This window comes from Acipenser ruthenus, chromosome 44, assembly GCF_902713425.1.
Source record: "Acipenser ruthenus chromosome 44, fAciRut3.2 maternal haplotype, whole genome shotgun sequence".
Taxonomy (NCBI): Eukaryota; Metazoa; Chordata; class Actinopteri; order Acipenseriformes; family Acipenseridae; genus Acipenser; species Acipenser ruthenus.
This window is the reverse complement of record NC_081232.1, coordinates 7,390,225-7,416,416: the sequence shown is the minus strand read 5'-3', so window position 1 is coordinate 7,416,416 and position 26,192 is coordinate 7,390,225. Positions and strand designations below refer to the sequence as shown.

The window sequence follows — 26,192 nt, the reverse complement described above, 5'->3', positions numbered from 1 at the left end:
GGCCCCCTCATCGCATCCTATGGTTTCTCATACCATTTCTATGCTGATGATGCTCAGATTTTCCTCTCCTTCCCCACCTCTGACTCCACCATCTCCTCCCGTATCTCTACCTGTCTGTCTGCTATTTCCACCTGGATGCACTCGCATCACCTCAAACTCAACCTCTCTAAATCTGACCTCCTTTTCTTTCCCTCCTCCTCCCCCTCCTCTGATCTCTCTATCTCTGTTCCTCTGGAATCTACCACACTCTCTCCCTCTTCCTCAGCTAAGAACCTTGGAGTCACCCTGGACCCCTGCCTCTCTTATTCCCAGCACATCTCCACTCTGGCACGCACTTGCCGATTCTTTCTGAGCAACATCCGAAGAATCCGACCCTTCCTCACCAACTACGCTACCCAGCTCCTGGTCCAGGCCCTGGTACTCTCCCGCCTAGACTACTGCAACTCCCTCCTGGCTGGCCTCCGTGCGTCCGCCACCCGTCCGCTCCAGCTCATCCAGAACTCTGCTGCCCGCCTGGTGTACTCTCTGCCTCGCGTCGCCCACGCTACTCCACTACTCCGCTCGCTCCACTGGCTCCCGATCACCGCTCGCATCCAGTTCAAGACTCTTGTACTAGCCTACAGATGCCTTGACCAGACTGCACCCAGCTACCTCCAGACCCTCATCTCTCCCTACACCCCCACTCGACCTCTCCTCTCCGCCTGCACTAGAAGACTGGCTCTACCTCCGCTACGCTCCCCTGCCTCCCGAGCCCGCTCCTTCTCCACCATTGCTCCGCAGTGGTGGAACGACCTTTCTACAGATGTCAGGACTGCCCAGTCCCTGACCACATTCCGGCGCCTCCTTAAGACTCACCTCTTCAAACAGCACCTGTAGAACTCCTCTGTTGTATCCTGGGACACTATCACCCTTCATTTAAATATGTTTTATTTTGCTCTTATCTGCCCCCTATTTTACTACATTTAATCCTGTACTTCAGAATATTGTAATCTGCCAAGTGTTTAACCTGTAGTATTTTGTACTTAATCATATCCTGATGTAACTTTCACTATTATCTGCTGTATTATTGAATTGTTTTTTGTCACACTTGAAAAAAATTATTGTATTTCTTGCTCTTATTGTCTGACCTGTATTGTAACACTTGAATGTATTTCTATTTGCTTGCGATTGTAAGTCGCCCTGGATAAGGGCATCTGCTAAGAAATAAATAATAATAATAATAATAAATGCGGGATTCTTGTATGAAAAAAAAAAATCGGCACTAAATCAAATTCCACTGACAATACATACTTTGTATATTGCTACAGGCCGCCACATTTCTGGAATAAAATAGGTTTTACGGGAGTGATTCACTGAATGTTTTGGTTGCAAGTATTTCTGGCTTCACAGTATTTTGTCCCAGCACTGTAAAAGATACTCCAAGTGCTGTCGCTGCTTTCAGAAATCCTCCGAACACGGCTCAAACTCTTCAGCGCTCCTCTTCTCACAATCCATGTACGCTGCCATATATTTTTTTGCAATCAAATACGAATATAAAATAAAGGTAGACAAGCAAAACTGCAGAAATAATACAATGAAATACTCTGTATATACTTGAGATCGTTGATCGTCTCCAGCTCTTGTCAATGTCTTCACAGATAGAGAGGGATTTGTGCACGGAACACAACTGGATAATAAAGTCACCTGATGATTTCCATCTCTCCTCCCTGACTTCAAAACACACACACTAACCCTGCCTCAGAGCATGAATACAAAGAGATCAGATTGAAAATAAAAACCCCAGAGAACAGATGGCAAACCTTGACGTGCGCAGGCAGGGCGTGGTACTGCAAGTGCTCTTTCCTTTGATGTGCATCCTGGAGCTGAAGAGGTTGTCATGTTCAATAAACTACTGTATCTCTTTGCTGGATTGTTCTGATATCGTGCAAAGACAACGAGAGTTCAGATTATAGTTCAATTGTCTCGGAGACAATGTGATGTTTAAAATTTCTCTTCAACACTGATCACGTTTCCTAATTCAAAGTGACTATTTAGTTTTGGGAGCTTGTATTAAACTGGGTAAATAATGCAGTGCAGGGGAGCGGTCAGACTTCACTGGGCTCCTCGATCACGTCTGATAACGGCACTGCCTGTGCTGCACTAGAAGCCTTGTTGGACTTTCACCTGTGACCTGCGCGTCTTTTATAGAGCCACAGACCGACACAGAGCCCTGCAATCACACAAAAAAGAACTGCTCCTGAAACCCACCAGGCGTGTCGTTGAGCCGGAACCACGACTACCTCAGTCAGGGCCGACCCGGACAGTCTAGGAGTGGAAACGAAGCACCTGTATTCTCCAGCATCTTCCTCCCTGACTCTCCTCAGCAGCAGTGAAACGTTCCCGTGCTGCAGCTCAGAATCAAACAGGCTGGTTCTGTTCACATACTGAGGGAGCTGATCGGCAAGCTGGTCCGTGTTGTCATGGTAACCGTGAACGATGCGCCCCGTTTCTGCTCTTCTCCAGATCACACCTGACTTCTCATCCCAGCCTCCAGCTGTGTAGTTGAAGGTGCAGCTCAGGATACAGTCCTGCCTCTCAGAACACTTCACTGAGCTCGGGACTGTCACAGGAGCTGGTGCTGTTGTGGGTTGAGCCGGAACCACGACTACCTCAGTCAGGCCCGACCCGTACAGTCTGGGAGCATTAACAGAGCACTTGTATTCTCCAGCATCTTCCTCCCTGACTCTCCTCAGCAGCAGTGAAGCATTCCCGCGCTGCAGCTCAGAATCAAACAGGCTGGTCCTGTTCACATACTGAGGGGACTGATTGTTAAGCTGGTCCCTGTTGTTATAGTAACCATGAACGATGTGGTCCGTTTCTGCTCTTCTCCAGATCACAGCTGACTTCTCATCCCAGCCTCCAGCTGTGTAGTAGAAGGTGCAGCTCAGGATACAGTCCTGCCCCTCAGTACACTTCACTGAGCTCGGGACTTTCACAAACTCACTGTCGCTGCTCACACTGCCAGCAGCCAGTATGAGGATTGCCAATACCACGGTAAAAGCAGCAGCAGCAGGGCCAGTGAAGCACACTCTCCTCCTTAACTGGATCCTGGACTCGGTCCTTCTCTTCCAATAGAGCCTGAACAGGAGAAGAGCAAAAAGTTCAAAAACACACACCAGGGTTCAGAAACACAGAAAGAGACACAGACACACAGACAGACAGACACAGCCCCCCCCCCCCCACACACACACAGAGCACCAGGGTTACAACACACACACAGGGACAGAGACCCCCCCAACACACACACACAGAGCCGTACACACAGGGACAGAGACCCTCCCACACAGGGAGTACCAAGGTTATAAACACACACAGACCCCACCCCCCACTCCACATACATACACAGAGTAGAAAAATGACACAGAACAGAAGACAAGAAAAGGAGAAAGTGACGCATCAAACTCAGCGCAGAGAGCAGGACGAGAAGGACACACATTGAAGCCAAGAGAAAAGAAACCCTGGAGTACAATACTGGATCGGGGGTCTTACTGGTTCCAGGGCAGCTCAGGTGAATTCAGGGACGCTTCTTCTCCTGCAGAGTCCATCCTCTTTGCACGCTCCGTCTGCATCTCTGTACCGACACACAAGAGAAATCTTAAATTCATACCACGTTACACACTGGAGTCACTAAATATTCAAAGACTCGTCTGTCTGTTTATCATTATTATTACACATCACAGCGCTCTTAGTTATAGACTATATACTCCAGGAAAGTTTCATGAAATTAAACCCACAAGGTAAGGGTCATTGTGAACGCCTACATATTCACAACCAGAAAAACTACACTTCCCATGATCCTCTCTAGCAGTTTCACTTCAGTAACAGGATGCACAGGGTCTCCATCCCATTTCTTCAGAAGGACCCAGAGCCTGCAGAAACATGCCAGCTTTGAACCCGTGACTTCATGGCAGAATCCTGCGAATTGGAAGCTTTGGAGCAGCGACTCGGAGAGATGAAGTGGCAATTCAGCGTGAAGCTTACAGACCCAGGGTGCAAGCAAGCCACACGGGTTATTTACTACTACTTTTTAGTTAGCGAGTTTTAGTGGGACTGAGCCGTCCCACAGTGTATGAGAGGGTACAGAATAGTACCTGTTCCTTGGGGCTCCCACCACTAGAGGGAGCAACGAGACGCAGGAAAAATCTGCACACTTTATTTTGTAGTTTTTCCTTAAAGTATTTTGTTTTCCTTTTTTCTTTCGCCTTTTCGCTTATTGTTTCTTTGGGTTACACATCTGCGTGTGTTGTATGAAGACGGGGCACAATACCATTGTTGGTAGAGTGCCCCGAACTAAAAAGGAAACACCTGCCAACTAAGCTCCCCCTAATAAATCTGGGCGCCTGTGCTGGCATTTCATAGTTGAACTTGGTGTCTGTCTCGTGTCTTCCCACACTCTACCACAATACCATAAAACCACCAATGTGATTTCTTAAAGACTTGATATAAACCGGGTTTATAAATGGAAGTTACTTACCGGATATAAAATAAATTCAAACATGTGCGCTACGTGTTGAAGCACCTCACTTCTGTTCACTGTAGTGGCACTGAAGGGGAACAAGGAAAAAATAAAATAAACTATAAACCCTTGATGGAAGCTTTTACGTATTTTGTTTTTAGCAATGCTAAATATTTTGCTAAATGTCTAACTGGCCAGCGAAATCTGGAGTTTGTATGCAAATGAGCTCCACCCTCTTTGTGCTTTCACGCCATTTGATTTGCTCTTGTAATGCTGACATTTGCATATTTCCTAATTAGCATTACAGGAGCCAATCAATAACGTGACATTTTAAAAATCACATTGTTTCCTAGACAATTGAAGTATAATCTGTACTCTCGTTGTCTTTGCACGATATCAAAACAATCTGGCAAAGAGATACAGTAGTTATTCAACATGACATTAACCTCTTCAGCAAGTCTCAAGCTCAGTGAAGTGTACTGAGGGGCAGGACTGTATCCTGAGCTGCACCTTCTACTACACAGCTGGAGGCTGGGATGAGAAGTCAAGTGTGACCTGGAGAAGAGCAGAAACGGACCACATCGTTCACAGTAATAAGGACACGGATCAGCTCCCTCACTATGTGAGCAGGACCAGCCTGTTTGATTCTGAGCTGCAGCGCGGGAACGCTCCACTGCTGCTGAGGAGAGTCAGGGAGGAAGCTTTGCCAATTCCACAAAGTTGCCAGAGAAACCTCACAAAGTCGCTAGATGTCGCTGTTTAGACATTCTGAATTGTGAGGGTCTGGAACCAACTCCCCAGTAATGTTGTTGAAGCTGACACCCTGGGATCCTTCAAGAAGCTGCTTGATGAGATTCTGGGATCAATAAGCTACTAACAACCAAACGAGCAAGATGGGCTGAATGGCCTCCTCTCTTTTGTAAACTTTCTTATGTTCTTCTTATGTTCTTAAGTCACCAAAAATGTCGCTAGACAATTTACCACTCCTCTCGGTATCACTTTTAACCAGAGTAAACACCAATATAAACAATATTAAATGTGTTAATGATGGCTGATCATTTTAAATGTGTTATATATGTCTGGATTATCTGCCAACACAGAGTCAGTTTAATGAACTTGATTAACATTCTGCATCACTTATCATGGATTTAGTACATTATGTTTGTTTAAATAATTGATGTTGTTTGCTTCCGTTAACAAGGGGCAGCTGTAGTTATTTGCATTACGATTAGCAGCTCACTCGTGATCTCTGTGGTTCACAGCCAGTGTGCTGAGCAAATAAAAAGAGTACGTATGAAATCTGAACTCTCAGAATTCTGACAAAAAGTATCATGAGTAGCGGTCTAGTTAAATCGCGGTAAATTTACGTATTTTTCACGGGTATGTTGCGGAATAAAATTAGGATTTCGCGGACATGTTTAAACATTAAATAAACCTAAGTAGACAGTATTTCATGACACTATAAAGCCTAAAAATAGTGGTACTTGCTTCCTTACTAAAACAGAGTGCTGTTATTTGTTAAAGGCAAGCATGCAACATCCCCCTGCAGTTGACTTGCCTATACGTTGAGACTAGCACGTTCTGCATCCACTGAATTGGTTGGAAGTTAAGGCAAAGCTTTACCAAATTATACAGATGTGGAAATCGATTAGAAACAGCCCCAAAACTCGCTTACACAAGGGTATCTGGCATACTTTAATAAAGGCAATGTATGCAGCACGTTTGTTCGTTGTCATGCTATTTGTCCCATCCAATAATTTATTTTATTAGTACCGAGTCAAAACAAAGAAGACGTGACTATTCGATCTAAAATTCCATCTGTAAGCAGCAGGTTGAAGCGAGGTGGCTGTGCTGGATCGTTTTAGTACTGATTTAACTTGCAGACAGGAATACTTCTTGTCTGCGCTGACTTTCCAGTTTGGTTTCTGAAAGCTGTTTATTTTGCGTTCTGTTCAGCATCCTCTGAAGTAGCCTTTTGTTTAAAGTGTGATTCTGAAGCTAAATAGCGATCGATCGTATTTTCTCCAAATGCACATTAAGATATGGAAAACAATTACCTCAGTCTGCATGTAGTTTCTTTGGGAAATATCTTAAAACGATCATCAGCCGAAATATACTTTGTTTTTTTTTGTCGTCCATTTCTACTATTTTCCCTCCAATGCTGAAAACTAGATTTTAGCATCCTAAATCAAACAATTCAGCACCAAATTTGTCCCGCCCCCTCCTGCACAGTACAGGTCACATAAAAGCAGTAAAGACGCACTGATAGGCTGATTAAAACTTTGTCATTTGAATAGTAAACAAGAACGTTAACTGCTTTGGATCATTTATTTTGTAAATGTTACTTGTGGACATTTTCTGTTTGTTTGTTTTTTGCTTAAGTGCAATGCACACAGGACGACGAAGGAATAAAAAAGGGCTATCTACAGAAGGAAGACACGTAGTTTGCGTCACTTGTGTTGTGCAGTAGTTCATTTTAAACAAGTTTTCTTTTTTCCCCTCTCCGTACTTGTTTGTATGCATTGGCCCCTAAGAGGTGAATTTCGCGGTGACCCCTCAATTTCACGATTTCCGCGAAATCTAAGAGAGCATCTGGTCCACAGTAACATTCGAACCAATCTGGACAGTCTTAAGGGTACGTTTCCATGCAATAGGTCATGCTGTGCTACTTGTAAATACATTCACAGCAACACAGTAGTTAAGGTAGCAAAATCCTCATTTACTATCCATGATACTTTTACTTGCATTAGTAAAGGAATAGTATATTGCATTTGCTGCATCAAATGTAACAAGCTATATATTGATGAAACAAAACGACGCTTGGCTGATCGCTTCGTGGAACATCTGAGAAGTATACGAATTAACATCTCTACCTTTCCTGTCGCCAGACATTTTAACAGAAATGACCACACTATAGAAGACACCACAGTTTGTGGGATGGTTCAATGCTATGGAACTAATGCTGTCAGAAAACAAAAGAAATGTGAACTTATTTTCAAACTAGGCACTTTTTTCTCTTTTTTCTCCTTTACATCTTTTCAAAATTGAAAACGTCACTTTACGGTGATGAACAGATCGTTTTTCATCTGCCATTGAAAACAGCTACAAAGGAAACAGAGGGTTTAGATCCCATCATCTCTGAACTTCTGTATCTTTCAGAATTACTCAGTTTAACAGCAATGCAAGTTCAGTTAAACGTTAAGTTGAAATGATGCTGTTTTTGATGTATAAGATGAATATATTGCACAGACACACATAGTATAATTCAGCTCTGTGATCTCTAGATCTTCACAACGTTCACAAAATGTACTTAGCAGCAAGCTTACTGTACCAAAAAATACTGCAGCATTCCAAAACTAAAGCCAGACTAATGAAACTTGTTTAATGAAAGTTCTTGCAAGTGATGTTACCAACTTAGTAAGTTGTATTTGGGTTAGATCAGCTGAGATCTCTGTTTATTTTGGGAATCTTAAATCTGTATTATCATGTCTTAATGTATTTTATGACTTTAAATGATCCCCTTTAATGCAATTGTGCTGGGTAGAGTTTCATGAAATATATGGAATAGTTCATACAACTTAAGATGTTCAACTTGTCAAAACTTAATTATTTTCTTATTCCATGAAACATAAATTACCATGCATGTACAAGTTGTTGCCATGTTTTACCAACTTTACCATCCAAGTAGAACAAAATTTGCTTTTTTGTTGATTAAAATCAACACAGTTAGTTGTCAAACTTAAAATTAGCAAGTACTCCCAACTTCTTGCTTTGTTCATCTAACGTAACAATCCAGCTTCACACAACATAACAAACAGTAGAACAACTTAACAAACTTAAGGCAGCCGGTTGCCTTGACTGTGTTAAGTTGGATCAACTTCCAATTGTTTACAGTGTAGCGTCACATCGAAATGTAAATATCAAACAGAAAAGAAGGTCAGAGCAGAAAATGAAATGGACAGAGTGAAATGAAAAGTGGCAAAAGAGAAAAAAATGAATGAATAAATAAATAAATAAATAAAAGGGTTATAAATAAATGAATAAATAAATATAGAAATAAATAAAGGGTTATGCATATATGAATATATATATACTGTATATATATATAATAAAAGAATCAATAAATGAATACATAAATATATAAATAAAGGGTTAGAAATAAATATATACATAAATAAATAAATAAATAAAATAAATAAATAATGGTTATAAATAAACAAATGAATACATACATAAATATATATATAAATAAATATAGAAAAATAAAAAGGGTTATATATATATATATATATATATATATATATATAAAAAAAATAAATTAATAAATAAATAAAAGGGTTATAAATATATACAGTATATTATATATATATATATATATATATATATATATATATAGAGAGAGAGAGAGAGAGAGAGAGAGAGAGAGAGAGAGAGAGAGAGAGAGAGAGAGATAGAAATAAATAAAAAAAAGTTATAAAGAAAGATAATCAAAATAAATCTAAAACAGTAAAAATAAACCAGGGTAAAGTAAATAATAGAATGTCAAATAGAGAGTTAAACATGACTAAGACAGATAATTCAAAACAGAAAGATAGGAGACCCAAAAATAGAAATGGTACCAAATACACAAAAGTTAAGACAGAAGACATAGTAGTTAATTTATCAAGTAAAACTTTAACCACATCCCAAAAAGCAGTACTGAGTAAAGGACTTAAGTTTATACAGACTAAAAGATACATCGATAAAGATAAACTGGCCACTGAATTAAAGGAGTGGGAGAGACGCATGAGATTAGCGGAATATTTTTTCAATGAAAATATCTCAGATTCAGAGGGTAATTATGAGCATGGGATTAAGGTTAATAGTACAAGCACATGGACTCCTCCGGATGGAAGAGATAAATGGTTAGATATGTATATTGAAGGAGTTAAACAAGAAATAATAGTAGGACTAAAGAAAAGATGTAAACTTAATTTAACCAATATTGAAGAACAAGCTATGACTGAGTTGTTAAATGATGATGATATAATGATAAGACCAGCAGATAAAGGCTCAGGAATAGTGATAATGAACACAGATGACTATATGAAATCTGTAGAATGTGAATTAAATAATACAGATACATATGAAGAAGTTAAAAGCAATAAGATCAATAAATCCGTAAAAAAAGGTTAAATAAATTGCAGAAAGACTATACAATAAAGACATTATATCAAAAGAATTTTTAAAAAATACATGCAGCCACATAATGCAAGAACAGGCCTAGCAAGAGGAAATCCTAAAATGCACAAAGAAAATCACCCTATGAGAATGATCGTCAGTACAATTGATAATCCAACACATATAATAGCTGAAATAGCAGAAAAACAACTTAGGTCGCACGTTGAGAAATTACCAAGCTATGTTAAGGATACAACACCATTTTTAAAAAGACTTGAATCACTAAAACACAACCTTCCAGAGAATACAATTTTATTTTGCATGGATGTAAAATCCTTGTACCCAAGTGTCCCTCGTAAAGAAACTTTAGAAACTTGTCAAAAAGCACTAGATAATAGACTAGATAAATCAATACCTACAGCAGAGGTACTGAACAGGATCAACGTAGTTTTAGAAAACAGAAATTTTACATTTGTTAATAAGAATTACAAACAAAACGATGGTACAGCAATAGGATCTAAATTAGGAATGCATTTGGCAGTACAAACATGGGGAAATGGGAAGAACAATTACTTAGAAAATCGGAAAGAGAACCTTTAGAATACATTCGGTTTGTAGATTATATTTTTGGGGTTTGGACACATGGAGAAGAATCTCTTTTCCAGTTTCATAAAATGGCAAATGAAATACACAGTAATATTAAGGTGACATGCACCAGTATTTCCACATGTTCTCTGCACATCCAATACACACTAAAAGGGCAATCCCAAAGGGTCTAGGAATAAGAATACGAAGAATATGCTCAAAAGAAAGTGACGATGTAAAACAGGGAAATGTATTAAAAACAAATCTTAAAAAAGAGGATACAAAGAAAGAATTATAGAGACAGAGTTAAGAAAATGGATAAACTAAAAAGAGATGATCTACTATATTCTAAAAATAGAGATAAAAAGGTCAAAAGAGTCCCATTAGTAATGACTTACTCTAAACTTTTGCCCAATATTTCTAAGATAGTTTGGAAACACTTGCGGATTCTACATTATTCAGAAAAATTAAAAAAAAGTATTTCTTAAAGCCCCAGTTGTAGCATTCAAAAGAGAAGCTAATTCAGGTGATATTTTAGTTCACAGTAAACATAAAATAATAATTGACAAAATAGGTTCTACGAACATGTGCACCAGTAAATGTAAAGTGTGTAAATACATGGACAAAAGTAAAAATATAATTAAACATAAGAACATATCCACTAAAAACTAATACCTACTGTAAAAATAGCAATGTTGTTTATGGAATAGCCTGTGAAAAATGTGATGAAATCAAATATGTTGGAGAGACTGGAACTACTTTATATAAAAGAATTCAGAACCACCTTTCATTAACTAGAAAAAAAAAAAATGACTGAACCAATAGTACAGCACTTCACCTGTCAGGGACATGACATAAATGATGTAAAGTTTGTAGTATTAGAACAGCTAAAATTAGACAATGCGACATATAGAAGAATAAAAGAAAGTAAATGGATAAATAGACTGAACACGATTATGCCAGCGGGACTCAACAGAAAAGAATGAACTAATTAAATTCAATAAATATATAACATTTAAATAAATAAACAAAATTCATTCAAAAGTTGTGCACGCTGATGCGCTGGGGAGGCCAAATCAAGACTGATTCTCAGAGCCAGCATTGCATGATATAATAAAAATATAAGTTTATATAAAGTAATGTTAATTAGAATTAATACAGATTCAAAGATAGAAGTAAAAATGATGTCACAATATATAGAACACATTACATCATGTAAGAATAAATCATGGATTTGAATGTAAACAATAACAAGTAGTTGTCATGCTGTCAAAAACCTATAAATACCTCCAATGTTTTGATTCAAACAGTGTATGTCTTGATTTTCTGCTTTTGCAACTAAATACAAAAATTAACTACACATTGCAAGATTTGGAGAATAATTTTAATAGTTTAATATCCAAGTTTAAAAATACAATTTTATTGAAGCTAAATGAATTAAACCCCGACAAACGCTGCGCGTATCAGTCCGTTGCTGTGTCTAGTTCTATATATGTCTATGATTTAAAACACAGATTTTACAATCAAAGGGTAATTTACCACGAGCATTACCCCGTCTTCAAAGCCAGACTAAAGAATAAAAGGCAAGATAAATACAGAAACAAATAAATGAATAAACACATACATTAATAAATATAACGAGACAAAGCATTCCCTTTGCAAACACTAAAACACAACTTTAAAACACGTTACCTTTCCACGCGTGTCTGCAGTGTTCACACAGCTTACTTTACATTCCAAACAAACATACCATTTACTTGTTTTACTGCCTAGTGTAAAATATCTTACATCCCGGAAGACAGAAACTCAATAAATGACAGCGCAAGTTATTATTCCAGATGCAATAAGCATCATTATAGATAAATAGATTATATATGAGTAACATTACAGTATTAAATACTGTTGTATTACAAATTAATATTTAAACCATTGCAATGTATGTGACATAAGTATAAGACATGTAAGTAGTCAATAAATTAATAATACATTCGTCAACTTCAGTTCAATTACACCAAATGCAACCAAAATAAAAAAAAAAACACAATTTCAACCTACCCCTGCTCTGAAGTTTTCCTGTTAGTGTCCTTTCAGTTCAGTTATTCTCACTCCCAGGATTAATAAAATATACTGTAGTTTGAAGTCTAGAGGCTTACTAAATGAATTCCCATTAAGATTGGTGTTTGATTCCTTCCTCTAATAATTATTCCCTCGCGTGTACTCTACTGCTGTAAACAACGCATGCGCAGGCTCGGCGCTGGATCAGTCATGTGACTCACTGACAACTTCAAATCTGACAGGCAAGTATAGACTTGGGACGCTCAGTTTGTCATGTTTTTATAAGATTTTAAAAGTTACCACACACGCCTAGAAAACATCATAGAATTTTATCTTTTTATAACTACGTAAATGAAACAGAATATATCTGTTTTAGCTTGTTTGATTCCTCTGTTACAAAGAGATAGATAGATAGATAGATAGATAGCTTTAAACTGCCGTCTGTCTTGTGTTTCCAGTTGCAAGCTTCTGTCTTGTTTGTCCTGTAGTAACCCCTGTTCACTTCCAGCTGCAAAACTATGCAGCTGACGTGTGTGCGTGCCTTTACCTGATATTCCAAAAATAAATAAAAAATAAAAAAAAAGGTTTGAGCATCTTGTAACTTTCCACACCATGTGATCTAAGGGCACGCAAATATATGAGAGTACATTGAGTACAGGAGCTTGAGGAGCTGGCACACCCACAATTCATGGAAGTCTACACCCCTAGCAGACTGAAAACCACCAGGGGGATGGAAGAGAGTCGAAACAGCTGGGTTCAGGTAGGCAGAAGCAGGGAAAAAAAGAAACTTCAAAACACAACCACCAGAAATCCAGACATCCAACAAATTTGAGCCACTTCAACATTTAGATGACCAAAACCAACATCAAGAGAATGAAAGAAACAACACCCAGGACCCTATAAACAGTGCTGACCAGGCAGCAAAAAGAAGGGAGGTCATGATTATTATTTTATTATTTATTTCTTAGCAGACGCCCTTATCCAGGGCGACTTACAATTGTTACAAGATATCACATGATACATTATTTCACATTATACAGATATCACATTATTTTTACATACAATTACCCATTTATACAGTTGGGTTTTTACTGGAGGAATCTAGGTAAAGTACCTTGCTCAAGGGTACAACAACAGTGTCCCCCACTGGGGATTGAACCCACAACCCTCCGGTCAAGAGTCCAGAGCCCTAACCACTACTCCACACTGCTGCCCCATTGTTGGGGAGTCCGATTGTTGGGGACTCCATACTGAGAAACACAGCAAGTTCAGTTTGCAGTTTGGACCCCCTTACTACAACAGTGTGCTGCCTTCCAGGAGCCTCAGTCATGCACATCACTGAGAATGTGGACAGGCTCCTAGAACGAACAGGAGACGACCCGGTAGCTGTCATCCACATCGGTACAAACAGCATTGGAAAAGACAGACCAAGATCCATGCAAAACAAATTTAGAGAGCTAGGAAGGAAATTAAAAGACAAGACCAAAACTGTGGTATTTTCTGGGATACTGCCGGCTCCCTGCAAATGACCATATGGACAGCTGGAAATACAAAATCAAAATGTATGGCTGAAATCGTGGTGCACACAGGAAGGCTTCACCTTTCTTGAACATTGGAGCACATTCTACAATAAGGACTATCTATACAGGTGGGACAGACTGCACTTAAACAGAAAGGGAACCAATCTACTCTGAGAAAGGATCCTTCAGGCGGTCCAGAAGCATTTAAACTAGAAAGGAAGGGAGGGAGAAAACAAAAAACAGAAGGGAGACCACATCAAAACAAGGGCAACAACTCAGGTAAGACAACTATTAAATGTATTTATCTTAATGCTAGAAGTCTCAGAAACAAAATGTTAGAACTTGAAGCTACTGCACTAACAAGTAACTACGATGTGATAGGTGTTACAGAAACTTGGTTGTCTGAGAGTGATGGAGACGAAATATTATATTAGTGGGTACACACTATATAGGAAAGACAGGCAGGACAGAAGAGGCGGAGGGGTAGCGCTATACATAAGAAATAGTCTTGAAGCCCAGGTGTTAAATCAGGACAAAGAAAACAATGCAGAATCAAGATGGGTCAGAATAATGGACACAAATTCAAAGGGCACAATAACAGGAGCATGCTATAAACCGCCAAATTCAGACGCTGAGTAAAATACTGTTATACAATGACATTCGAAATGTGTGTAGAAAAGGAGGAGCCATACTAATTGGGGATTTCAACTTCCCACGTATAAAATGAGAAAAACCGGTGGGGAGCACGATGGACAAAATTGAAATGGTGGAAAAGACAAATGACTTCTTCCTAACGCAATTTGTCAAGGCACCGACTAGAGGGGAGGCATGCCTTGATTTAGTCTTTTCAAATAATGAAGACAGAATAACTAAAACAGAGGTCAGAGAGCCATTGGCAAACTCAGACCACAACATGGTCTCATTTGAAGTGATTTTTAAAACCCCAAAAGTAATGACTAAAGCTAAGGTTTACAATTTTAGAAAAGCAAACTATGAAGGTATGAAACAGAGACTAACAGAAGTAGATTGAAATAAAATAGAGAAAACATCCACAGAAAAAGGATGGCTGTTTTTAAAAATGTAGTACTAGAGGCGCAAAACAATTACATCCCAAAAGTAGACAAATCTAAATCTAAAACAAAAAATGACCAAAATGGTTTAATAGATCAATTAAAAAAAAAATATTCAGCGAAAAAAGGCAGTTTACAGAGCGTTTAAAAAGGACGAAAAACAAAAGTACACAGAAAGAGTACTTGGAACTGCAAACACAAGTCAAAAAGGAAGTTAGAAAGGCCGAGAGAGGTAGAAATGAATACTGCTAACAAGTTGATCATAGGAATTTAAGAAGATAACTGCACTCGGACTACTCTACCAAGGACGCACTGTAAGAGGCTTTTTAAAAATACTGTTATACTATCACTGTAATGATTTCTTTTCACTTTAAGTCTTTACATGAAAGTGCTTCACAAACTACTAATGTAAGGTCATTATTGTCATATTATTACGCTTCAAATTATTTAAAAGCACGCCATGTAGTTGTTGAAATGTGATATATATTGAAACTAAACTCTTACTAAACTGTACACGATCTGCCTATAGAGGTGATTTGATTATTTTAACATACTGTCCTTTATGCAGTTAGTAGAGTTTTCCATTTGGTGATTTAAATGTTATTGAACACATGTATATTCTTGCTTGTCTAGGGGTCTTTGGAGTTGGGTTTATATTAATATATTATTTTCCAGTTTATATTGATTGTGATGGATTTTGTATTTGACATATTACAGTGAACAAACTACCATGCACAAGTGAAGAGTTAGAATTATATTCAACATGGAAAAGGCATTTCGTAGGTGCGGTTGAACTGCAGAACAAAATGCCTAGTTTCCAGAGAGGATAAGGTTGCAGAATTGCACACAGCGCGGTCTGCAGTACACACAGATGCAGCAGCACATTTCACTGAGAGTTTAAACACGACACCATCGCGGCTGCATTATTATTATTATTTATTATAAAAAATTAAATAAAATCTAAAAACTGTAAAGACGCAACTTTTAGAAATGTGTATGATCTGCAACACAAGAACAACTTGGTTTGACATTACGCAGCACATTAACGCTTTTCAAGGTTTAAGCTTATATAAATTAGTATAAGTTAACAACTGAACAGAAGTGAGGTGCTCCAACACGTAGCACACATATTTGAATTTCTTTTATATTACCGGTAAGTAACTTCCATTTATAAACCCGGTTTATATCAAGTCTTTAAGAAATCACACTGGTGGTTTTATGGTATAAAATAAAAAGTGCATTGCTTAGATGTTATTAAACTCGACTGTGTTTGACTCGATCGCATCGACAGCGCGGAAAACAAAGCCTGGATCTGCAGCTGTGCTGTGAGCTGCATGCAGCTTGGAGAGAGAGAGATGTAAATACTAGTTTATTAAATATTGTGTTTAAAATAGATACCTTTTTGGAACAGACTGTTACGGATGCAAGGTATACCGATATTAAAGTACATGTCACTTATATAAAGAACATCAAATATGTAGACTGTGTGCTTGTATACTAATGTCCCCCCCACCCACAAAGCTGGTCGTCAACTGGACCTCACCTTCTCCAGGGCCTGCTGCCCCTCCACCCTCTCTGTCACCCCCCTGGACCCCTCTGATCACTATTTCATCTCTTTTTCTCTGTCTCTCCCTGCTCCTCCTACCCCCACTGTCACCTCTCGCTGTAACCTCCGCTCTCTCTCCCCCTCTGTCCTTGCCTCCACTGCTCTCTCTCACCTCCCTCCTATCGACTCCTTTTCACAACTCTCTGTAGACTCTGCTACCTCCACCCTCTTCTCCTCCCTCACCTCCTCCCTCGACTCCCTCTGTCCCCTCACCTCACGACCTGCCGACCCCTCCCCTCCCCAACCCTGGCTCTCCACTGCGCTCTGCTCAGCAAGAACCACACTGCGATCTGCTGAAAAGAAATGGAAGAGAACCAAACTCCCTGCTGCCCTAGACCTCTACCGTGTTCTCCTCTCCTCCTTCTCGTCTTCTCTCTCCTCTGCTAAATGTACTTATTTCCAATTTGTAATCCAAGCCTCCACTAACAACCCACGTAAACTATTCTCTACCTTCTCCTCCCTCTTAAACTCTCCCCCCTCCTCCCTCCTCTGATGACTTTGCCTCTTTCTTCTCTTCTAAAATCTCAGATATCCGCAAACTCTTTAACACCTCTCCCTCCCCCGCACCCCCTCCTGTTCCAACCCCTACACCCACTACATCCCCTACTAACTCACCCTCCTTCTCCACCTTCTCTCCCCTCTCAGACTCTGACCTCTCCTCCCTGCTCCAGGGTCATAAACCCACCACGTGTGCCCTGGACCCCCTCCCCACTCACCTCTTTCAAGCTGCTGCTCCTGCTCTACTTCCCTTCATCTCCTCCTTTCTCAACACCTCTCTCCTTTCTGGTCTCTTTCCCTCAGCATTCAAACAAGCCTCTTTCACTCCCCTCCTCAAAAAACCTACCCTCGACCCCACCTCCCTCCAGAGCTACCGTCCTGTCTCCCTCCTACCCTTCCTCTCCAAAACCCTTGAGCGGGCTGTACACCGCCAGCTCTCTGCTTTCCTGTCCAACCTGGCTTCCGCTCTGCTCACTCCACTGAAACCGCCCTCCTGTCTGTCACCAACTCACTAAACTCTGCCCGAGCTGCCTCTCTCTCCTCTGTCCTAATTCTCCTCAACCTCTCTGCTGCCTTTGACACTGTCGATCACTCTATTCTATTATCCTCTCTCGCTGACCTGGGGATCTCTGCAACCGCACTTACCAGGTAACCTGACGTGGAGCAACCTCCAGACCTTGCCCTCTCTCAACAGGAGTCCCCCAAGGGTCAGTCTTGGGTCCTCTCCTGTTCTCTCTCTACACCCACTCCCTGGGCCCCCTCATCACATCCTATGGTTTCTCATACCATTTCTATGCTGATGATGCTCAGATTTTCCTCTCCTTCCCCACCTCTGACTCCACCATCCCCTCCCGTATCTCCACCTGTCTGGCTGCCATCTCCTCCTGGATGCACTCGCATCACCTCAAACTCAACCTCTCTAAATCTGACCTCCTTTTCTTTCCCTCCTCCTCCTCCCCCTCCTCTGATCTCTCTATCTCCATTCCTCTGGAATCTACCACACTCAGCTAAGAACCTCGGAGTCACCCTGGACCCCTGCCTCTCTTATTCCCAGCACATCTCCACTCTGGCACGCACTTGCCGATTCTTCCTGAGCAACATACGAAGAATCCGACCCTTCCTCACCAACTACGCCACCCAGCTCCTGGTCCAGGCCCTGGTACTCTCCCACCTAGACTACTGCAACTCCCTCCTGGCTGGCCTCCCTGCGTCTGCCACCCGTCCGCTCCAGCTCATCCAGAACTCCGCTGCCCGCCTGGTGTTCTCTCTGCCTCGCTTCTCCCACGCAACTCCACTACTCCGCTCACTCCACTGGCTCCCGATCACCGCTCGCATCCAGTTCAAGACTCTTGTACTAGCTTACAGATGCCTTGACCAGACTGCACCCAGCTACCTCCAGACCCTCATCTCTCCCTACACCCCCACTCGACCTCTCCGCTCCTCCTGCCCTAGAAGACTGGCTCTACCTCCTCTACGCTCCCCTGCCTCCAGAGCCCGCTCCTTCTCCACCCTTGCCTCCACGGTAGTGGAATGACCTTCCTACAGATGTCAGGACTGCCCAGTCCCTGACCACCTTCTGGCGCCTCCTCAAAACTCAGCTATTCAGACAGCACCTGTAGAACTCCTCTTTTTTCCCTCTGGACACTTTATCACTCTTCCTTAAATGTGCTTTACTTGCTCTTATCTGCTCCCTATTTTACTGCATTTAATCCTGTACTTCAGAGTACTGTAATCGGTCACAAGTGTTATTTAATCTGTAGTATTTTGTATTTAATTATATCCTGATGTAACTATCACTGACACTTATCTGCTCCGTTATTGAATCGTATTTTGTCACACTTGTACTTGCTAGAACCAAAGTCATTGTATTTATCTTGCTCTTAATTGTATTATTACTTGTACTGTGATTCTTGCAATGTATTTTTGTTTACTGTAAGTCGCCCTGGATAAGGGCGTCTGCTAAGAAAGAAATAATAATAAAAAATAATGAACAGAAGTCACAGCTGTTTCCATTTTTGCAAGATACATAACTATGATGCACATCCTGACGGACTGACACTGAAAACCACAAAACATTAGCACGTGTTCTGTTAGCATAGAGCCATTTCATTGGTTATATCCGTTCTTTGGGCGGAGTCAGCGCTTGGTATAAACTAGTCAAGTGCCAAGAGGCGTTGACTTACTTACAGAGAGTCGGCTGTGTGAGCAGTGCTGCCAAGCGGTTAAGGTAAAGTGTTTTAAAGTTGTGTTATTGTTTGCAAAGGCAGTGCTTTGTCTCGTTATATTTATTAATGTATGTGTTTATTAATGTATGTGTTTATTAATTCATTTCTGTCTTTATCCTGCCTTGCATTCTTGCGACGGTAATGCTCGTGGTAAATACCCTACGATTGTAAAATCTGTGTTTTAAATACATGATTTATTTATAAAAGCAAAAAGCAAAATGTGTTTTGTTCAGCCTGATTCGATTACGTTTATATATAAAATGCGTTTTGTAATTTCGCTTTTGTGTTTTTTAAATATTGGGAGATGTTCGGCATACCCACTTGTCTATTTATTTATTTATTTACTGTTAAACATGTCGCATATAATATTAAGGTGAGCAGACTTTAACTTTTGGACGGGACAGTCCCTCTTTTGGAACACTGGGACGCTCATTTTGTCCCGGTGTTTTCCCAGAGCATCGTCGCGCCGGTATAACAGAATATTGTATTTTCATGCAGGCTGCTGTGTTGCAATATCTAACTTATTACAGTACAGTGACACTTGGTGTGACTAAAGACGAGGTTGAACCAGCAGTAGCATTGAAAAAAGGCCTGCAGGACACTGAACTGCAACCAAGCACAGAGAACTGCGGTCGCTATATACCGGTTTTGGATTGAAGCTCGTCCTGGTTTGAACACTCTGTGCAGCAAACTGCCCATCACACAATGGGAGTGGCTGTAAAGTACGACAAAAGTATTTGGAAACATATTTTCCTATTGCAATAAGTCTATATTCACTTTCAGTTCACCACAGGTACCTTCTAACACACGTATGTTAGTGAATAATATAACATAGTTATTTTCACATTTGAAAAAATAATGTTTTAAAAATATTTTACTCGTTTCAGAACATGTATTTCATTAAGTATACATCTTCTGTTTTAACAGTAATTAAATGCAATAGTTTCAGGTCTGCAGGTGCCCATTTCATTTATTTAAGAACATGAAAACATGAATTACATTGATAGTTGAGGGCTGTATATGATACAAACAGTTTAAAACAATTACAAAAAACAAACACGTCCTCGTCAAATTATGTAAATAAGCTGCCTCAGAGGCGGGATAAATCTCCTTCTAATTTGGGGAGCCCTTCTTTTTATTTCTGTGTTAAATGTAAATGGTGTATAGAGGTGGCATAATTGAACCGGCAAAGTTTAAGGAATACAGAGACAGTGGAGTACTGGGGGGGGGGGGGGGGGGGGGATTCCTTTAAGTTTCCACAAATAGTTTTATTTCCAAATGTGCTTTTTAACCTGCTAGAAACGTGTTCATTGTATGACGACACTTCTTCTTTGACATCTCCTGCCTTGTCTCAGTGATTTTTCAGTACAATTCAAATTCAAAAGAAGCTTTATTGGCATGACAAAATAAATTAAGTTTTGCCAAAGAATTTAAACAACAAACATCAACACAACTCATCAATACAAACATACTCTCCCCACCCCCTCCCCCCCCCCTCCCCTATACGCCCCTCCATCCCTTACCCCCCCCCCCCTCGTATTTACACTTGTGTCTGGTCTCAGTACAGAGTGTCTGTGATGTCTCTCAGGGTGTGGCAGGCAGCTGCTGCCCCTCTCCTAACAGGACTGGCAGTTTCTCCGTGTCGGAGAGTCCAGGGAATTCTGTCACCTGATGGGGAAGCACATGTCTCTGGTGTGTTTGTATTGGGGGCAGTGTAACAGGAAGTTCATCTCTGTCTCAACCTCTCCCACTTCACAGTGACAGCACAGCCACGTTTCTCTGGCACTCTAGGGTTTTTTATGTCGGCCAGTTTCAATGGCCAGGCTGTGGTTGCTGAGTCTGTACTTGGTCAGGATCTGCCTCAGTGTTGTGTCTTTGACCCTGACCAGGTATTCAGCCGGGGTAAAGACCCTTTTTAGGGCCCAATAGCACTCTAGTTTGCTCTGTTTTTAATTCGTTTTTCCAATGTGGCTTCTATGTGTGTTTAAATTGTATGTCAGTTTTTGTCATTATTGAGTTTGGGAGTTGTTTTTTCTTGGTGTTGTGAAGCTCACAGGGGTTAATTTGGCTCAGCTGGGTGAGCGTCAGTACCAGCTGGCTGAGGGGATTCTGTTCTGGGTGCAGTGTGTCACTCTGCAGTGCTGAGGGGATTCTGTTCTGGGCGCAGTGTGTCACTCTGCAGTGCTGAGGGGATTCTGTTCTGGGTGCAGTGTGTCGCTCTGCAGTGCTGAGGGGATTCTGTTCTGGGTGCAGAGTTTTTACTGGTAGTTTAATTTTGTTGATTCTTTATGGCGTAGAAAGCCCTGTGTGCCTTGTCTTTTAATGCATTCACTGCCAGGTTAAAGCTCCCTGATGCACTGATGGTCAGACCCAGGTAGGTGTAGCTGGTGCTGTGGTCCAGTGTGGCGATGCCCAGGGTGAAGCGGTACCTGTTACCCTGAGATCTGGATTTTATCTGGAAGACCATAACTGTGGTCTTGTTCATGTTTACTGTCAGTGCCCAGGTCTGACAGTACTGCTCTAGCAGTGACAGGCTCTGCTGCAGACCCTGCTCTGTGGGGGACAGCAGGACCAGGTCATCTGCGTAGAGCAGGAATTTAATTTGTGTGTCATGAAGAGTGAGGCAGACCGCACCAGCACTGTGGCCAGCTCAGCGATGTAGATCAGGGCTTGTCAATTATTTTATGTGAAGGTCCAATATTCTTAGTTCCAGCAAGGTGAAGGTCCAGAGCACATTATAACTCTGAACCCTCTACACAAATATCATTATTACACTTGCTGTTGTGTTCTTCACTTGGTTTATAGAGGTTTTTTTTTTGCTTTTTGATAATCAAAACTTGTTTCTACGTGAGTTCTTTCCCTGCCAAAACTTTAGAATTGTATACCTACTGTGTTCTTATGTGTGTCTGTGTTAGCAGAGCCAGACGTTGCGTTTCAACATTGCAAAAGCAAAGCAAATTGTAGCAAACAAAAGTGAAGCACAAGAAAAAAAATTAATTGAAAAATGACTGTGCTATCTTTCAGAATTCAATTCAGTTTTATTTTTATACAGCGCCTTTTGCAACAGGTCACCACAAAGCACTTTACAAAGGCAAAAACATTTACATATTACTGAACAACAGTAAAATTAAAAAAGAACAGAATAAAAACACAACAGAATATATAAGCTGTGTTATAAAAATATGATTTTAATCTAGATAAAAAAATAATAATAAACAGTGGGAACAATGTGGGGGATATCAGCACAGCTGGATGAAAATGCCAGGCTAATGAAATGGGTTTTCAGTCTAGATTTGAAGACGTTGACTGAAGGGGCTTCTCTAATTGTGATGGGCAGGTTGTTCCATAATTTAGGTGCCATATAACTAAAAGATCTACCACCTGAAGAATTAAAATAAAAATATAAAAACCTTAGAAATAATAATAATAAAAAATATTTAGTACTTTTACATTCAGGACATTTGTAAATCGTCAAATCCTCACAGTAACTTTAAGCGAGAGAAATGACAGGTGCTCAAGGGGCTTGAGTTACAGGTGAACTCAGTAAGAGCAATACAGAGACGCACAGATATGCATCAGTCAAAACAGGACACTAATGTCAGGGTTACCAATCAGTTTTGAGGTATGTGGCACTTACAAGGTAGCACCGATCTCATTGTATTATAATATAATAGTGCATTACAAATTTGTGATCATTTTTTCAGTGCTGAAGGCTATAACCAGCGCACATATATTATAGCACTGCATTGGGATTGAGAAACGTGATGGCAGAGAAGTCTTTTGAATTGAGAAGTGCCGGTACTGTGTTACACACCCCTAAACTGGGAAAAATTAATCCTGGTATTATTTATGTTCAAACCCTCTTAACGTGACTTATATATTTTTCATATGAGACTCCTTCCTACGTCATCACCTCCTTCAGCATGCAGTGCCTGCCTGGGATGCTTAATCTCAACGGGAGTCATATTTTTCACTGTGAACAGGCTGGCTGAAGGGGGTGACGTCAGGAAATGAATGCAAGACACACAGCAACTGCGGGGCGAAACTGAGGCGCCATGGGGCTCCGCTTTTTATTAAATAAGAAAATAAACAGTCTTAACAAAACACTTTCACAAAATAAACAGCACGTGGGCCAAAACAAACAAACAAATAAACAATAAAGATAACAACAAACAAGTATCGTGCTGGTTTGAAGACAGCGTGAATAGCAATAATTTACTTTCTACGATTCAGGTTATCTGCATCTCCGTTTCAAGCACTGTGTGTGTGTGTGTGTGTGTGTGTGTGTGTGTGTGTGTGTGCAGCCAGGTTAGTTTATAATAAGTAGTGTTGGAGTGTATTCACAAGGGTTCAAAGTTGGCATGTTTGCTGCAGGCTCTGCGTCCTTCTGGACAAATGGGAGGGAGACCCTGTAGCTGAAGTGAACCTGCAAGAGAGGCTCATGGGAAGTGTAGTTTTTCTGGTTTTTAAGCTGTAGGCGTTCACAATGGCACTTTCCTTGTGGGTTTAATTTCATGAAACTTTCCTGGAGTATGTAGTCTATAACTAAGAGTGCTGTGATGTGTAATAATAATGATAAACAGACAGACGAGTCTTTGAATATTTAGTGACTCCAGTGTGTAACGTGGTATGAATTTAAGATTTCTCTTGTGTGTTGGTACAGAGATGCAGATGGAGCGTGCAAAGAGGATGGACTCTGCAGGAGAAGAAGCGTCCCTGAATTCACCTGAGCTGCCCTGGAACCAGTAAGACCCCCGATCCAGTATTGTACTCCAGGGTTTCTTTTCTCTTGGCTTCAATGTGTGCCCTTCTCGTCCTGCTCTCTGCGCTGAGTTTGATGCGTCACTTTCTCCTCTTCTTGTCTTCTGTTCTGTTTCAAGTTTCTGCTCGCTATTGAACTTGTTTCATTGGCACCGGATCACATCAGGCAGCCTGGGAGCAAACTGTCCCAGTGAGTGTCCGAGTCATAAATGTGTTGAACACTGTGTGTGTTTGTAACCCTGTGTGTGTGTGTGTTTATAACCCTGTGTGTGTGTGTTTATAACCCTCTGTGTGTGTTTATAACTCTGCATGTGTGTGTTTATAACCCTATGTGTGTGTGTTTATAACCCTTGTGTGTGTGTGTTTATAACCCTGCGGGTGTGTGTTTATAACCCTATGTGTGTGTGTTTATAACCCTTGTGTGTGTGTGTTTATAACCCTTGTGTGTGTGTGTGTTTATAACCCTGCGGGTGTGTGTGTGTGTTTATAACCCTATGTGTGTGTGTGTTTATAACCCTTGTGTGTGTGTGTGTTTATAACCCTGCGGGTGTGTGTGTTTATAACCCTTGTGTGTGTGTATAACCCTGCGGGTGTGTTTAGAACCCTGGTGATGTGTCTTTCTCTCTCTCTCTCTCTCTCTCTCTCTCTCTTCTCCTGTTCAGGCTCTATTTGAAGAGAAGGACCGAGTCCAGGATCCAGTTAAGGAGGAGAGTGTGCTTCACTGGCCCTGCTGCTGCTGCTGTTACCGGAGTATTGGCAATCCTCATACTGGCTGCTGGCAGGGTCAGCGGCAGTGATTTAGTGCATGTCCCGAGCTCAGTGAACTGTACTGAGGGGCAGGACTGTATCCTGAGCTGCTGTTTCGACTACACAGCTGGAGGCTGGGATGAGAAGTCAGGTGTGATCTGGAGACAAGCAGAAACACTCTTCACTGTTCACAGATACTATAACAACAGGGTCCAGCTTGCCGATCAGTTCCATCAGTATGTGAACAGGACCAGCCTGTTTGATTCTGAGCTGCAGCGCGGGAACGCTTCACTGCTGCTGAGGAGAGTCAGGGAGGAAGATGCTGGAAAATACGAGTGCTCTGTTAACGCTCCCAGACTGTCCGGGTTGGGCCTGACTGAGGTAGTCGTGGTTCCGGCTCAACCCACAACAGCACCAGATCATGTGACAGTCCCGAGCTCTGACTGGAGGGGTTTAGGAGCACTTCTTCCTCTTCTTGCTCTTTGTGTGATTGCAAGTCTCTGTGTTGGTCTGTGACTCTATAAAAGACATGCAAGTCCAGCACAGGCAGTGCCGTTATCAGACGTGATCGAGGAGCCCAGTGAAGTTAGACCGCTCCCCTGCACTGCTTAATTTACCCAGTTTAATACAAGCTCCCAAAACAAAATAGTCACTTTAAATTAGGATCAGTGATCAGTGTTGAAGAGAAATTTTAAAAATCACATTGTTTCCTACACAATTGCACTATAATCTGTACTCTCGTTGTCTTTGCACGATATCAGAACAATCCAGCAAAGAGATACAGTAGTTTATTCAACATGACATTAACCTCTTCAGCTCCAGGATGCACATCAAAGGAAAGAGCACTTGCATTACCATGCTTTTAAAATTAACTATAAAAGCAATAAGTATTAGCTTTATCAAAACATATTTTATTCATTGTTCAGCCTCAAACTTGTACATTGATAAGCATGAACAAACCATGGAAAATGAACCAGTAGAGCATCTTCATTGCAAAACAACCACATGAAATACTGTTAATAGGAAAATAAGGAATCCGTGTAAATATGAAGAAATAAGTTCATACTGTGGGCTCACAACACACTCACAATGCTTAAATTGGTAAAGACATAAATATTTCCAAGCCTTAAAAAACGTGCAACAATATTCACAGTATAACTCTATGTAACAGTTTTTTGTTAATAAAAATTACATTTGTCTATTTTGTAGCATCAGCTATTCTTGCAGCAGTTCTTAGTTACCTGGTTAATTGTTTAAGTGCTTTTATTGCAAAGCTCTGGTTCTCATTTAATTAATTAGCTTTGTTTCATTAAGCCATTTGACCAATTTCTTGATAACCGGCTCCTGACTGGTTTAGAGAGGCAGTTTTTGTGGAGAGAGAAGGGTGTGGCGTTTGTTAGAAACCTATTCTAATCGACTGTGTTTTGAAGAAGAAAGAGAACACTCAGGAAAGAAAGAGTATCTAAGACT

At 40.7% G+C, this 26,192-nt stretch overlaps 2 protein-coding genes across 3 annotated transcripts; one reads left to right on the top strand and one right to left on the bottom strand.

Annotated features, from left to right (window-relative positions):
* Positions 1–1,250: 1,250 nt before the first annotated feature.
* On the bottom strand, positions 1,251–21,699 carry LOC131709661 (CD276 antigen-like). The gene is made up of 3 exons (XM_059012232.1): positions 21,585–21,699; positions 3,529–3,610; positions 1,251–3,117 (listed from the first exon to the last, which is right to left on the bottom strand). Exons 1-3 carry the CDS (start codon positions 21,697–21,699, stop codon positions 2,160–2,162), a joined length of 1,155 nt encoding a protein of 384 aa, XP_058868215.1. The 3' UTR covers positions 1,251–2,159.
* On the top strand, positions 19,182–25,936 carry LOC117398817 (CD276 antigen-like). 2 transcript variants are annotated; one of them, XM_059012368.1, is made up of 3 exons: positions 19,182–19,216; positions 23,878–23,959; positions 24,638–25,936. In XM_059012368.1, exons 2-3 carry the CDS (start codon positions 23,880–23,882, stop codon positions 25,236–25,238), a joined length of 681 nt encoding a protein of 226 aa, XP_058868351.1. In that variant the 5' UTR covers positions 19,182–19,216; positions 23,878–23,879; the 3' UTR covers positions 25,239–25,936. The 2 variants fall into 2 exon arrangements, with proteins under 2 accessions (XP_058868351.1, XP_058868350.1); XM_059012367.1 differs by lacking the exon at positions 19,182–19,216 and having other exon boundaries at positions 23,745–23,959.
* Positions 25,937–26,192: the final 256 nt, after the last annotated feature.